This window comes from Eptatretus burgeri, chromosome 1 (genome assembly GCF_056783735.1).
Source record: "Eptatretus burgeri isolate ZD-2024b chromosome 1, Ebu_testis_v1, whole genome shotgun sequence".
Lineage (NCBI taxonomy): Eukaryota > Metazoa > Chordata > Myxini > Myxiniformes > Myxinidae > Eptatretus > Eptatretus burgeri.
Window position 1 is genome coordinate 45,726,655 of NC_140961.1, and position 15,000 is coordinate 45,741,654.

A 15,000-nucleotide genomic window follows, 5' to 3' on the forward strand; every position below is an offset into this window, starting at 1 on the left:
TAATTAATTACTCATCTGACTGAATTGAAAGCAGAATTCATCAGATGCTTTCCAGATGTAGATGAGAAGCATGAAGCCTGGAAATTCATTGGGAACCCATTTCAATGTGAAGTAGCTGATATTTCAGACAAAGTGCAAGAGGAGTTTCTTGAGTTAAAGTTCAACTCCTCGGCTGAAGAAAACTTCAAAAAACTGGATCTGGAGACGTTCTGGGTCACGTGCCTTCCTGTTTACCCTTTGATCTCACATCAAGCTCTTTGGATTCTGACAATGTTTGGATCAATGTATTGTTGTGAAGTTGCATTTTCCACGCACGTTGATGTCAAGACCAAGTACAGAAATAAGCTGAACGTTGAAGGGGACTTGCGTTGTGCTCTCTCTGGCATTTGACCATGCATTCAAGATCTTGTAGCTAAGAAGCAATGTCAAGTATCTCATTAAATGTCATCTCATTAAATATGCTGTGTATATGAGTGTTGCTTATACAGAATTCTTTGTTCAATAAAAAGACTAAAAACACGCATTTTTTTCAGTTTTTCCTTTTGATTCAGGAGGGATTTTTAATCATTTGGCTGAAGATGTAAGGGGGGGGGGGGGTGTGAAGGCAAGAACCAACTACTAGAGGGGGTGTGGTGGTAAAAAGATTAAGAACCACTGCTTTCGGTAAAGGAACTATGTTTTGAAGTTTACAATTTAAATGAAGTTGAATATAGGATATTGTGAAATTAACATCATTTACAGCAATCATTTAAATTGTATTGTATTTGAGGAATAGCTGCAATACTGTACAATTAATAGTGTGTGTGTGTGTGTGTGTGTGTGTGTGTGTGTGTGTGTGTGTGTGTGTGTGTGTGTGTGTGTGTGTGTGTGTGTGTGTGTGTGTGTGTGTGTGTGTGTGTGTGTGTGTGTGTGTGTGTGTGTGTGTGTGTGTGTGTGTGTGTGTGTGTGTGTGTTCTCCATAACTCTAAAATCATGAAACCTGGAGGCCTAAACTTTTGCATGCATACCAAGGGAACTCCAAGGGAGTGCATGAATGAAACTTGGGTATTTGGGTAAATTTAAACAACCCCTTTGAAGATAATTAACGATATGCTCATCGTAAAAGCAAACAAAAAAAGCCTTACAAGATGGCGGAATGCCATTTTGGTAAGCCCGTTGTCACCTCGCAGGGGTCTTAAAGCCACCATTTTGTTTCTTGCTCAACAATGCCTCAACTTGGAACAGGTCACAATGGTTTCTGTAAGATAAAGCACTCAAATTTTTTTTCACTTTCCTCACTCATATCATCGAATGCCTGATCTTCCCTACGAATCGCTGTACAAATCACTTTTGTAGGTGCTATAGTTTTGAAATTAGGAGCCTGGAGCGATTTCATGCGTCTCATGATAGCCTCTCATGGAATAATTAAAGTGGATAATCAACATCTGTCGTCAGATGTGAGCATTGGAGCTTGTGGATTGATTGTCAACCTGGAGTGAAATCTAAAAATTTCCAAGAATTTAGTGATTCTTATAACTAAGCATATTTACTTGAAGCAAGCCTGTGTTTCCTCCTCCTCCCTGTGTACACAAGAAAATGTGAAATTGCCAAAGCTTAAACTTTACTTTTTCTGCTGTTTGGCTAATTATATTGAGTGAAGTAAAGAATAAGGAATGTAGTCAAATTGTAACTCCATTCTTGGGAAAATGCCAGGGACATAAAAAAAGGCCCGTTTTATATGGTATGTGCCATGTGGCAAACAATAGAAAAGAAGGGACGTTCCATGGCCTTTCGAAAATGCCAGACGATAGAAAATAAGGCACATTCAAAAAAGTCTCGTGTGCATGCTGTACTACCCTTGTGGGCTTAGGAGGAACCACATAATGGTCTCAAAGTTAATATGAAGGGACACCAATTTGTTAAACAAATTAATCACACACATGCACATTATCTTATGGGTTTTCGCTTTCAAGGTAGAAATACCTTTATGTACCGACGGGTTTTAACCGACATATGTAGGGTGCCCCTTTATGCTGAACTGAGCTTTCTCCTGTGGAGTCACTATTTTCTTTTACATTAAACCACCAGACCTGGAAATAAAGAAAACTTTATGAGTTTCTGTATCATGTAAAACAAAGGGTATCATTGCATCATTTGTGGTACTAAATATATAAACCAAGACCATCTCCACTCATGGCTCGCAAACTTCCTCTCCTGTCGCAGTCAATGTGTGGCCCCTCTTCCTGTCCAGGCTGGAGTTCCTCAAGGCAGCGTTCTGGGCCCTGTTCTATTTCTGGTTTTCATCAATGATCTCTCTGACTCTCATCTCTTTGCTGATGACTCCACCCTCTGCCGTACCATCTGTCATCCCTCAGATTGGCAAGTAGCATCCTTTTCACTCTCTGCAGATCTGGATAAAATCACAAGTTGGTCCAACACATGGAACATGTCTTTCAATCCTGACAAATCTCACACTCTCACCATGTCTCTCCAAAAGGACCATTTAGAAACCCCTCCCATCTATTTTTTCAACAATCCTCTGGAAGAAGTTCTTTCATTTAAGCTTCTGGGTCTCACTATCTGCAATGATCTTTCCTGGGAAAGCCACATTTCCAACCTAGCCTCCAAAGCCAGTCGCCGACTGGTATATGATGGCCCAGTCGCCATTGTGCAAAGTCCTACCTTTGCCCACCTGAGCTCCTGACCACATATCAAGCTTTCATCCGCAACCTGATGGAGTACTGCTGTCTCCTCTGGGCTGGTGCTCCTGCCTCTCACCTTTCTCGGCTTCATGCTGTGAAAACCAAGGCATTTTGGATCATTGATATCTCCCACGATGAGGCTGAGTCTTTGGGTCTCTCACTCTCTCACCGCAGGCAGGTCGGTGGTCTTTCTGTCTTCTACCGTCTCCTCTCCAGTCTCGCCCCCCTGCTCTGTCTGCGATTTGGCCCCGGCATATTGTTACGGATTTTGAAACCTTGTGCACACAAACAGCCAGAGTCCCCGTAGTTCAGTTATTTCGATAAGTTTGTGTACAGTTAGAATCCCTCCTCCTGTCTAATGGTAATTCGTGTGTGCGCTACGAGTTATTTTTTTGATTAGGTTTTTACAACTACACCAACAACTACTACATCCACTACAACAACGCCACCGTCCCACACTCGACCCGGTCGCCATTGCCCACGTGGTTTTGGCTGAAGGCGTGGGCGGAGCCTCCATCGCCTCAGATCGAGGCTCCGCCCCAAGGCAGGGCATGGACGTTTCCTTGAGCGAAGGGCGAGCATGACACACACGCCCTAGCCAATCGGGAGGTGACAATGAGTCATCCGACAACCCCTCATCCAATCAGGAGGTGAGTGGCGAGGAGAAGAGACTCCTCCAACCTCAGAAGAGTAGAGTGGTTGTGAGGATGAGGGTTCGGGAGAGAGGAGATCGTGGCGATTGCCGAGCGGTCTGTCGTCGTGGCTGAGTGGTTGTCGACAAGGGCTCTGCAGACGGTCGTGGTTGGAGCGGTCTGTGGTCCTTTGGAGTGAAAGTCTGGTGACCAAGCAGCCAGGGTTGTGGCTTCGGGTCGTGGATTCGAGTCCCACCGTGGTGGTTCGAGTCGGTGTGACCGCATGAGGTGGGACAGGTACCCCGGCCCGGCTCTACCCAATAGATCCACGGGGTCCAGTTTCGTGTGTGTGCGTGTGTGTGCGTGTGTGTGTGTGTGTGTGTGTGTGTGTGTGTGTGTGTGTGTGTGTGTGTGTGTGTGTGTGTGTGTGTGTGTGTGTGTGTGTGTGTGTGTGTGTGTGTGTGTGTGTGTGTGTCCGTGGGCCCCGTCTTTAAGTAGGATTGTTAAGTGCTTTTGCTCATTGTACATTGCCTGCCTTTTATTCGTGATAACTCTGCTCTCTGTTCCCCTCCTAAATTATTCTTTGTAAAATAAACCCCAATTGTTAAATGTACCAGCTCATTTTCTGTGCTTTCCTTCATTGGCCTAGCAAGGTGCGTATTGAGAAATAGTAAAGCCGTTCGTGCCGTAAATTGTTCATTTGGTCCGGCGCGGCTTTGGCATTTGGTCCGGCGCCGCGGCGCGGCGTAAACTTCCACTCAGTTACGCCGGATCCGAGTTGATGATAGCGACTCGATTCGGACAAAGTCGGCCAAGGGTGTGGTTTCCCCGGTAGCATGAGTACTTAGGTAAATTGGAATTAGACAAGTGGGACCCCACCTCACACCGTCAAAATATTGGCGACCACGGTCCTCTAAATGACCCGTGAATTTTCGGAGTTGTCCAGGAGTCACGACCTAAATTCCAGGTGTTCGGTGGGAGACGACTCCACTGCTCCACCTAGTGGTCGTTTATCGCCGCCAAACCCCGGCCCACAACAATATTTCCGCAGGACGCTCAAGGCCCGCCAACAACCCCCTTCTGGTAAAACTACCAAAATCACGAATCACTGCTCACCTTCACTCATTCATTCCTCTTTTTCCCCACATTTGGAATAAAGTCCCTCACTCTGTTCAATCCCATTCCTTCCTCCAGGCCTTCAAAACAGCTGTTCACCATCATCTCTTATCGTCCCCTATCCAAATCCTCGATCTTTTCTACCCACGTTAATCCAACCCATACCCACCTCCTTCAAATTCCCTGTTTTCCTTCCTGAAAGTCCCTGTAATGTCCATCTTGTATACCCCGTGTTCCTCGCCCCATCCCTCTCCCTTCTCCAGATCTCCGAATGTCTCTGTTCCCCATTGTTTTGTCCTTCCCACACCCCTCGTGTCTCATGCCCCCCTTCCTGTGCGTTGTGTGTTAGCTCTCATTCGAGCCTGACAGGGTATACAAAAAAAAAGTTGTCCAAGTCTTTTTGGAACACCCTGTAATTAGAGTCCCTTTATAGAGGGAGTAGCGACAACTAACGATTTGACGCCATTTTGAGTCCATTCAGTGCGGTGCGCGTGCGGAGCCGCCGTATGGCGATAGTTCATTGAACCGTATATTCCATTATGTTCTCTATGCATGAGAGATGGAAATGGTCTTTTCCATGTTGATAATGGACAAATTATGTGAAGATGACGGAATAGAAGATTTATGACAACTAAGAGCCATATGATAAAGAAGAAATTCACAGAGCTGGTTGTGATTTAACAGTCACAAACATTTAGAATCATAACAAAGAAGGAATGAACTAGACAAGTACACGTGCTGTTTATTTCAGCCTCATTTTAATTTCAGGGAGGCGATTGCGAGACTCGAACTCTCACCTCCCTGCTTATACATGTACAATGTTAAGAGTTATCTTTGTATTTCCGCAGTTGTTTGACCTTGTTTATCGTGTGTGGGTATATATTTGTGTTTGTTTAATTTTCATATTTAAATTATTAATCTAAACTTTGCCGCATGTTGCCGATCATATATTAATCCCACCAAAAATAGTCGCCCACCCCACCCGGCCCCTCATTCCCTGTTTCCCTCATTTCCCTTATGTTTCCCTCATGTTTTCCTCATTCCCTGAAGGTAAAAGCCAGTCCCGACCATTCTACACTCCGAAGTTAGATGGGCTCCCTTCTATGCTTCTATGGGGTGTTGACCTGTTTAGTATCCTGAGATCTGGCAGTCTACACCTACACCAATAGATTTTAAATCTTTGGTATAACCTACTCTTAAAAGTTAGGGTTCGGGTTAGATTTAGGGTTAGGGCTAGGGTCAGAATTAGGGTTAGTGTTGACCCTAACCCTGCCTTTGAAGAGTGGGCCGTGTTAGCCCGTTCTCCATTCATTCGTCTTTGTTTTGACTTTGGTTTGACTTTGACTTTGAGTCTGAGTCTGACTTTGGAGACATGATCTTGACCCTATATTAATTGATCTAGCTCGAAGACTCGAACTCAAACTTAATTTTAAATAAAGATGCCTTCCCCTTCAAGTGCTAATTAATCCACGAGCAATAGATAACAAGCCTGGAAAGCCAAAGCAAAGGCCAGTCTCACTCACAGCACACAAATATACGCATATGGGACCATGACCACCATCACACTGACCTGACAGAGAACTGACGAAGAAGTTGCTTTCCCTCCAACACGACTGACTCTCTTCTCCCAGATTTTCCGTCTTTTAGCATCTGATGGAAATCTATACATCTTGAATCCCTTCTCCGTTCGATCTGTGCACCCAAAGGCGCAACAACCTGTCATTTTCTCATAAAATCGATGTAAAACACGAATGAGAACGCTGCGTACAGCGGGAAGGTTAAAACGCTGACCGATATGCGTCCGATCCTGTCCGCGATGGACTCAAAATGGCTCCACGCAATCACGTGACTAGATTTTTTCGGACCCTCTATGTCGCTACTCTCTCTATAAAGGGACTCTACCTGTAATATGCTAAGGCATTGTTATGCTTATGGATTTAGAGGGGGTCCATTCTTTTGGATTTAAAGATTTTTTTTCCCCAGAACTTCCCCCACCTCCCGCTGATGTCAGTTGGACGTGGGATGCAGTTCCAAGGTGCAAACCATTCCGATCTTCCAAGCGAACTTTGCTTCTCCAGGGGGGGGGGTGTCTGATGTTCTCTTCTATATTCCTTCTTTTCTTTTTTTTTCAATTCAATATAATAATCGTTCTTATTTATATTTTTCTGGGTTTTTTTCTTTATTATGCTATCTATTTCAATAGACGAGTACGTGCCCATACGTGCGTGGCCGTAAGTGCAAAAAAAAACAAACCAAAAAAAACTTTCAAACCGTGTACCAGAAACAAACACACAGGCCGTTCCTTCGCTCTCGCGTGCCTGTATGTGCGTGGCCGTACATGAAAAAAAAACTTTCAAACCGCATGCCAGAAACAACCACACAGGCCGTTCCTTCGCTCTCGCGTGCCCGTACGTGCATGGCCGTACGTGCACCCCCCCCCCAAAAAAAACTTTCAAACAACCACACAGGCTGTTCCTTCACTCTCGTAAACGACGACTGGATTGGGGCATTGTGTTTATCTAAAAATGCGCATAAGAAATCGAGAAATTATTTGAATACATTAAGTCATCACTATCCGGAAGTAGTGCGTGCCCGTACGGAATGTTCACAGGCATTTCACGAATTATCGCTTGCATTGAAGTAACAACTGCTGTGATACTTCCACACACAGAGTTAATAAAAATCAATTTTACCTCCCTGTCTTTGCTTGCCATGACATTCGCTGCCATTGACCATTGCCACTCCTATGCCACGGTAACTAAATGGCGCCCTTTCCCCATCGGCCATGCCGACGCAGCAACGAGTCTTGTCATTGGTTTGGTAAATAAATGGCCATAACTTGGGAAGCACTTGTCTGATTAATATCAAACCTTGAAAAGGCACATACTCAGGTCCCCAAACATAATGCCTGGCAAGTTTCAATTAGATCGGACCAGTGGTTGTTGAGAAACAGAGGTCTCTCTCTCTCTCTCTCTCTCTCACTCTCACTCTCACTCTCACTCTCACTCTCACTCTCACTCTCACACACACACACACACACACACACACTCACACACACACACACACACACACACACGCACACACGCACACACGCACACACGCACACACGCACACGCGCACGCACGCACACACGCACACACCTGGAATTATAGATCGACTAGTACGTGCCCATAAAAAAAAAATTCATAAATAAATATTCAAACCGCGAGCAACAAACAACAACCATACAGGCCGTTTCTTCGCTCTCACGTGCCCGTACGTGCGTGGCCCGGAAGTTCACATATTATTCGCAGTTACGATTATTCGCAATTTAGTTTTAATACCCAATTATTCAATTAGCGCCAACGTATTTTACCTTTTTGCAATGTCGTGGCAAGGAAAAACAAAAAGAGAAGAGAAGAGAGAGAAATTTTTTTTACTTCCTGGTTCGGAGCATACCAGCACTGATGTTACCGAAATTTATGCACCGTCTAACATGAAAACGATCATAACTTGGGGCATTGTGTTTATCGATAAATGTGCATAAGAAATCGAGAAATTATTAGAATACACGAAGTCATCATTATCCGGAAGCCCGTACGTTGTAACCCGTAATGGGGAATGCGGCTGAGCTTTCCTTCCCCATCGGCCACGCCCACGCAACAATGTGTCTTGTTATTGGTTTGGTAAATAAATGGCCATAACTTGGGAAGCACTTGTCCGATTAATATCAAACCTTGAAAAGGCACATCCTCAGGTCCCCAGCAATATTTCTGGCAAGTTTCAATTAGATCGGACCAGTGGTTGTCGAGAAACAGCGGTCACAGACACACACACACAGAGAATGCTGGAATTATCTATATATTAATACTGAAGGACCAATATTGTGCTCCTCCGAGCGGTCGCGTTACGTTTTCTCGGTACTGTGACCTGGACTGAAAGAAACTTCGTACCTGTAAGAGTGCATCGCACATAGTGGCAATAGTCAAACTTCAACTCTGAAGCAGAATAAACACTTTTCGTTTTGCATTCGTTTACATGGCGACGTGTGATGTCACCGCTGAGAGGAGTCAGGACGTCATGACATCATCGGTCATTCGCTGACGTCATTACGTCTGCCGTCGACAGACCGTTACCGCTGAGAGGTGTAATTCCACTCCTCGAAAATAGCGTCTGCAATGTAAAACCCTCTTCTGCACATGGTGACTACCTCAGAATGTGAATTTGACACAAAAAATGTAACAAGAAACATTGTATCTTCTATATATTAATACTGAAGGACCAATTTTGTGCTCTTCCTGGCGGTCGCGTTACGTTTTTCTTGGTACTGTGACCTGGACTGAAAGAAACTTCGTACCTGTAAGAGTGCATCGCACATTGTGTCAATCGTCAAACTTCAACTCTGAAGTAGAATAAACACTTTTCATTGAGACGGGGGCGAGGAGTGAAGAGACGGGGGCAGGGAGTGAAGAGGCGGGGGGGGGAGATGAAGAGACGGGGGCAGGGAGTGAAGAGGCGTGGGGCAAGGTAAGCAAATTTTTGGGTGGGGGTAAGCAAATTGAAAGTGGGAGACGGGGGGGGGGAATGGTGCGGCGGATGAGTGGGCTGGGGCTGGGGTGAATTAGGCGGGGTTGAGTGTGAGGGGGTGGACAGGGGCGGGGGCCCGGGGGCAAGTGGGGTGGGGAATCAAGAGGCGGGGGTGGGGAGTGAAGAGGCGGGGTGGGGAGTGAAGAGGCGGGGCGGGGCCGTGGTGATTAAATTTTTGGGCGGGGGTAAGCAAATTGAAGGCGGGGGGTGGGAGGTGGGGGGGAATGTGGCAGGGGCGGGGAATGAGTAGGCGGGGGCAAGCACGCCCTGTCCAGTCCATGTCCCTCGAGTGTGTGTGAGCTGGTGAGTGTGGTTGAATGAACGGAATCCTCCGTCTGTGACGGGGTTTCGGCTAGTAGATAGATAATATGCTGAGGAGTCAGGGGTTGGTCAAGATAAAGGCTTTTTCCCCAACAACCCCCCAGGCCCCACTGACCCCATCGTTGGCGATGGGATGTCGTCCCATATTTATTTATTTTCCTGTCACTGTCATCCACATCCTTAAGAACACCAACTTTGCTTCTCAGGGGGGAGGGTGTCCGATATTCTCTTCTTTCTTTTCTTCTTCCAGATATTAATACACAAATGATTTTCTGTCGTATTTTGACAAGCTTCGGCTCGTATATATTTGTGCAATGGATGAAAAGGCTTTTGCCACACATGACCCCACAATGATCAAATAGGAGTTGAGGAATTGGAGAATGACCCGACAGCTTGATTACTGCCAAGTTTCATTAAAAAGCTTCCACCTGTTTTGCAGAGGTTTAAAATGTTTGACAAGTGAACAATACATCATGAATTGTCCCTGCAGTTTCACCAAAATGTGATTTTACTGTTTTATTGAATATCTGTATCCAGGGAGATCTACATTTGGAAGGCCTGAGGATGTGCTGGAGCCGAGTCAGGACTTATGAGCCAAATGGCTTTTTGCTGCTCGATTTTCATTCGGAAGTCATACTTGAAACACCACTTTAGTGTTGTGCAATGTTATGGGATGGTGTCCTTATATGGGAACGTAGACAGAATTCCCCATTGTCCTCTGTGCTCCTTTAAGCTCGTCTCGCATGTACACTTGTTTTTGAGGTGATGCGGATGCCTACCTGTGATAAAGGTGCTTTGTGTTCATGGTTTGAGGAAAGTGGAAGAACCCTAAACTGTTAATTCTAACAGAATGAGCAAATGCCAGGCTTTCTTTCCCCCAGGAGTGCTGGACTCTGCTGTGATAGATGTCGATGGGGTGGCCAAACGTTTCACTCTTAGAGAGGGAGCCCATTTTGTCCAGGCCATCTTCTATGAAACGGTTTGTTGTGATCTGATCCAGCCCTCCATTTCCACTTTTTTTTTTTTAATAGCTCAGCCATTTTGCTCTGAAACCTCTCATTCCCACACCTATTCTCTCCACTTCTTCCAAGGACCGGCCACTTCATCGTCCAACCCGTGGCCTCCTACAGCGTGTTGTCGGTTCCTGGGACAGTACGTCAGGACGACTCCTTTGTTACTCCATGCGCCGTGCCTCGTCGACTGAACAGTCTGCACTGCCTCAACTGCTCTCCTTTAGCCAGGCAGTGCTGGACCGACAACACAGTTATGTTCCTGAGCCATAACTCCCTGGGGTATGTTTGCTCTGCTTCTTTTGATATTGATAGAGAGGTGGAAAGGAAGGCTTCAATGGGAATTTCTGGATGAGATCAATAGATTAAAATGGCCCTTTCAAGTTTACCACCATTTTGATATGGGTTTAAAATGTACTGTTACTATTTTGTTTGTAGAACAAGTGCCTGTGCTCTAATCAAGGGCCCTGTGCATATTATTTGGGGGTTGGGGGAGGGAATTGTACTGAGGGGGTGTGGGGGTGGGAGGAGGAGGTTGTGGTGGATTTGAAGTATTATTAAATGATGTTCAATCAAAATCCTATGCCCTTAAAAACCCACTCTGACCTGCATATCCTTAAATTTACTCTTCCTTTTGTGCACTTTTGATCACAATAGAACTCATATTTACTGCATCAAAATATTCCAGATATGCAGTATTGTACTGAAAAAGATGGCAAAAATTGACAGAGATGGCTGTGCATGGCCACAAAATTTGAAGAGTGGTGGATACGATCTACAAAAATGACATTATTGATAAACTAGAGTAATTCGACTGCGCGCAGTCGACGGGTATTCCTCCGCTCTCCCGCACAAACACTTGAGTATTGACATATTTGACCCTTGACCTTTATCATATCTGGCCCAAAATCTAATCAGTTAATTGCCCTGTCTAACTTTACCTTTGTACCAAGTTTGATGAAATTCTACAATTTGCTTCTTGAGTTATCGCGTAAACGAAAGTCCGGATGGACGGACAACCCAAAAACATAATGCCTCCACACCAAAGGTGCCACCAAAAAACAACAATCATTCAAATTGAAATGTAATCAGATAATTGATGGTTCTGGCACCAAGTGCAGAGGACCAAGATGACATTTGTTTCATTTTGAGATTTCTTTAAGAGGCTGAATGTTGTGGTTGATATTAAACGGGATGTTAAGGAATTATGTTATAAGTAATCCACTCCCCCAACCACACCACAGCACATCATGCCTCATTATTATTGGCAGCCCATCATGTGTTTGTGATGTAGAAAGCATACTTCTAGTTGCTGTCTTGCCTGGATTTGAATCCTGACCCAGCTATAAACTGTCATCCTGGTGTTTCAAAGGATATATGGACACCCGACGGGATGAAGAACAAAACCTGTCAAAGGGTGGAGGAGCTGCTTGTGAGCCAACGGCCATCCATATCTAGTGGCCAACGGTGTCTGTGGACATCCTCCTGCAGTTGGGTTACTTTTTATTTGGAGGTTCGTGGCAGGTTTGTAGTCCAGCCACCGTAAAACCTTCATTCTGCAAACCATTCAAAAATATTTTTTTAAACCTGAAAACCGACTCCGTGGGAGTACCTCCTGTGCAGCTTCTCTTCGCAGTGCAGCTCACCAGATGACGGGAATGGGGCAAAGCCTTCGGGACCCCCAATCTTTGATGACAGGAGGGAAACCACGGGGTAATCTTCCCGGGTCAGATTGCGGTAGTGTGTGTTGGGGTGGTGCTGAGGTGTCTTCCACCAGACGGCGGTCTCCTTGGGTTAACCTGAGGCGGTCCCTTCGGGTGGGTGCCTGGAATGTCTTATCCTTAAGAGAGGATGATCACCTGTCTCTGTTATCATATGAGCTCAAGCGTTTGGACATCGGTATTGCAGCACTCTCTGAGGTTGAGACTGGACTGCGGCGAGATCGTAGTAGGGTGGTTACACCTACTATTTGTCTGGTCGCTCTGATGGTTACCATGTCCAAGGCATTGCTGTAGCTGTGTCCAATAAGCTGACTCCAATGATAATTGAGGTAACACCGGTCAACTAGCGTATTATGAGACAAATGATTCGTCACTTCTTGGGTGTCATGTCCCTGGTCTCGAGATACTCTTGTCATCTTCGGGGATTTCAATGCATCGACTAGAACTAATTGGGATGGTTATGAGACGTGTGTTGGTCCCCATGGGTCAGGAACTGTGAACCAGAATAGCACTAAGTTACTTGACTTTGCAAGAAGTCATGGACTTCGGGTGGCTGGTTCATGGTTTCAGCGCCCACAGACTCATCGCTGGACTTGGTATTCCAACGCTGGCAGTGTGGCAAAGGAGGTTGACCATGTGCTCATTGATGGTCACTGGAGCATGATCCAGAACTGCAGGGTCTACCGGAGTGCTCACTTCCTCAATACTGTCCACACGCTTATTGTCGCAATTCTGAAGTTGCAGCTTAAATCCAGGAGAATGGTACCATCCTAGCCTAGGCTGGATGTTGGCAAGCTCAAGGATGAGAGGGTAGCTGAGGAGTTTGCAAACAGGCTGAGTGGGGATTTTGGGGGCCTGGGTGCTTTGGGGGATCCTGAAGAGTTGTGGAGTGCCTTCAAGACCACCATGCTTGATGTGGCTGGGAGATGTCTTGGAACTCACCATAGGACGAAGAAGAATTTTGTCTCAAGGGACACTGAATACCATTCACCAGAGTCGCAGGGCCAGGCTGAATGGCAGAGCTGGGCTGTTCAGGGAACTGAAGCATAAAACTGCACATGCACTAAAGGTGCTGTCACACCTTGACGATTTAGCCAGCGTATGCCGACTTATGAAAAATTTGTCTAAAACGCTGGCACACGTCGAATACGTTATGGGTAAGTTTTGATAACATTAAGAGCAAGCTGAAAAACACTGCCATACGTCATAGTATGCTGGCTTTCATCGTTGTACTTTGCGGTTGTCCTCAAATTTTAGCATGCTTGAAATTTTACGACGTATGCCAGCGTATGACTCACGTTCCGCTATGCTGGCCATAAGTTGTAGGCACGTTATGCGATCGTTGACACACGTCACTTGTAAGTTACTCATAAGTCGAAACACGTCGAGGTAATGATTAGCTTACCCGAAACTTATTTATAACCTATGAGTAACGTGTTGTAGGCACGTCACACGATCGTTGACACACGTCGAGGGACGTTATGCGATCGTTGACACATGTCGAGGCACGTTACTTGTAAGTTACTCACAAGTCGAAACACGTCGAGGTAATGCTTAGCATACCCAAAACTTATTTCTGACATATGAGTAACGTGCTTTGAACCTATGTGTAACGTACCTCCAACACGTATTGACGTATGTAGACGTATTGATTTGACGTCTTCCGGACGACCACAAAACTTTCTGAACGTGTTTTTAATTTACAGCTACCGTATAATGGCGTATTGGCAGCGTTTAAAAAAAAACAATAACTTCCGATATTTCGTCACGTGCCGTTACGTCACGTCCGATTGCCTCTTCAGTTTGCTCATGTCTTATTCTTAGTTCCTCCTCTGTGAATATTCTCTGTGAATATTTTCGAGGATATTGTCACGTCGAAACTTAAAAGCAAATGTCCGAATATATTTTAAACTAAAATAGATAGACCAAAAAAATAGACTAAAAAAAAAATAAAAATAAAAAAACAACAACTTCAGATATTTCGTCACGTGCCTTTACGGAGCCAAGGAGAAAAAAAGAAAATGTGCCTTGGAGAAAATAAGTTTCGGGTATGCTAAACATTACCTCGACGTGTTTCGACTCATGAGTAACTTACAAGGAACTTGTGTCGACGTGTGTCAACGATCGCAAATCGTGCCTACAACTTATTCCCAGCGTAGCGGAACGTGTGAGCCATACGGCGAGTAGGTCGTAAAATTTTCAGCATGCTTGAAATTTTACGACGTACCAGACGTACCAGGAAATATGACAGCGTACTTCATCGTGCTCTTAACGTATACACAACTTACCCATACTGTATTCGACGTGTGCCAGCATTTTCGACACATTTTTCATAGGTCGGCATACGCTGGCTAAATCGTCAAGGTGTGACTGCGTGGTTGACACTTCCAATTCTCAGGCGGTTATGATTTAAATTGGCATGCGGCAGGTTTTTAACAGGCTATGCCACGAGTTCGTCGGCGATACGTGCAGCGCGCTATGCCTAAGTTAAACTATCATTGGGCATAGGTTGTGAACGCCGACAACAGGCTAAGCATTCGTTGGTACAAGTTATCAATAAGACAACGAAACGTTCTGTGCCCGTCATATGTTATGCATATGACCAACACGTTATGAACACGACCAAAACTTAAAAAAACTAGAAGGGGCACTCAGTAGAGCGCATACCTTCGCCAATGCTACTTTTTGCCCCCCCCCCCCCGAAACCGTTGTTTGTGAGGGTATTTAATCCCATACCACATCTGCCATCTCATATGTGTTATGATGGCTTAAAAACATTAAATTTCCTGTCATATCGTATATCACAAGATTGGGCATTGAATTCACAACATTTTGGCATTGGTTGCATGCAAATTGGATTAATAAAAAAATCGACCGCACGATGGCAAAATGACAATTTTGACCTTTTCATGACCTCGACCTTGACCTTTGTACTCTTAATTTTGTAATTGGT

The 15,000-nt window shown here is 45.1% G+C and overlaps 1 protein-coding gene across 6 annotated transcripts in view; it reads left to right on the forward strand.

The window, feature by feature from the left end:
- Positions 1-15,000, forward strand: part of SPATA22 (spermatogenesis associated 22) — an 82,471-nt gene that overhangs the window by 29,003 nt on the left and 38,468 nt on the right. For 3 of the 6 annotated variants that reach the window (XM_085882122.1, XM_085882128.1, XM_085882138.1), the window contains exons 7-8: positions 10,198-10,295; positions 10,408-10,825. In XM_085882122.1, coding sequence (XP_085738248.1) covers positions 10,198-10,295; positions 10,408-10,599 — 290 coding nt within the window. In that variant the 3' untranslated portion in view covers positions 10,600-10,825. Of the gene's footprint in view, positions 1-10,197; positions 10,296-10,407; positions 10,827-15,000 lie in introns of those variants that run through there. The other 3 variants (XM_085882104.1, XM_085882112.1, XM_085882094.1) reach the window with 2 other exon arrangements.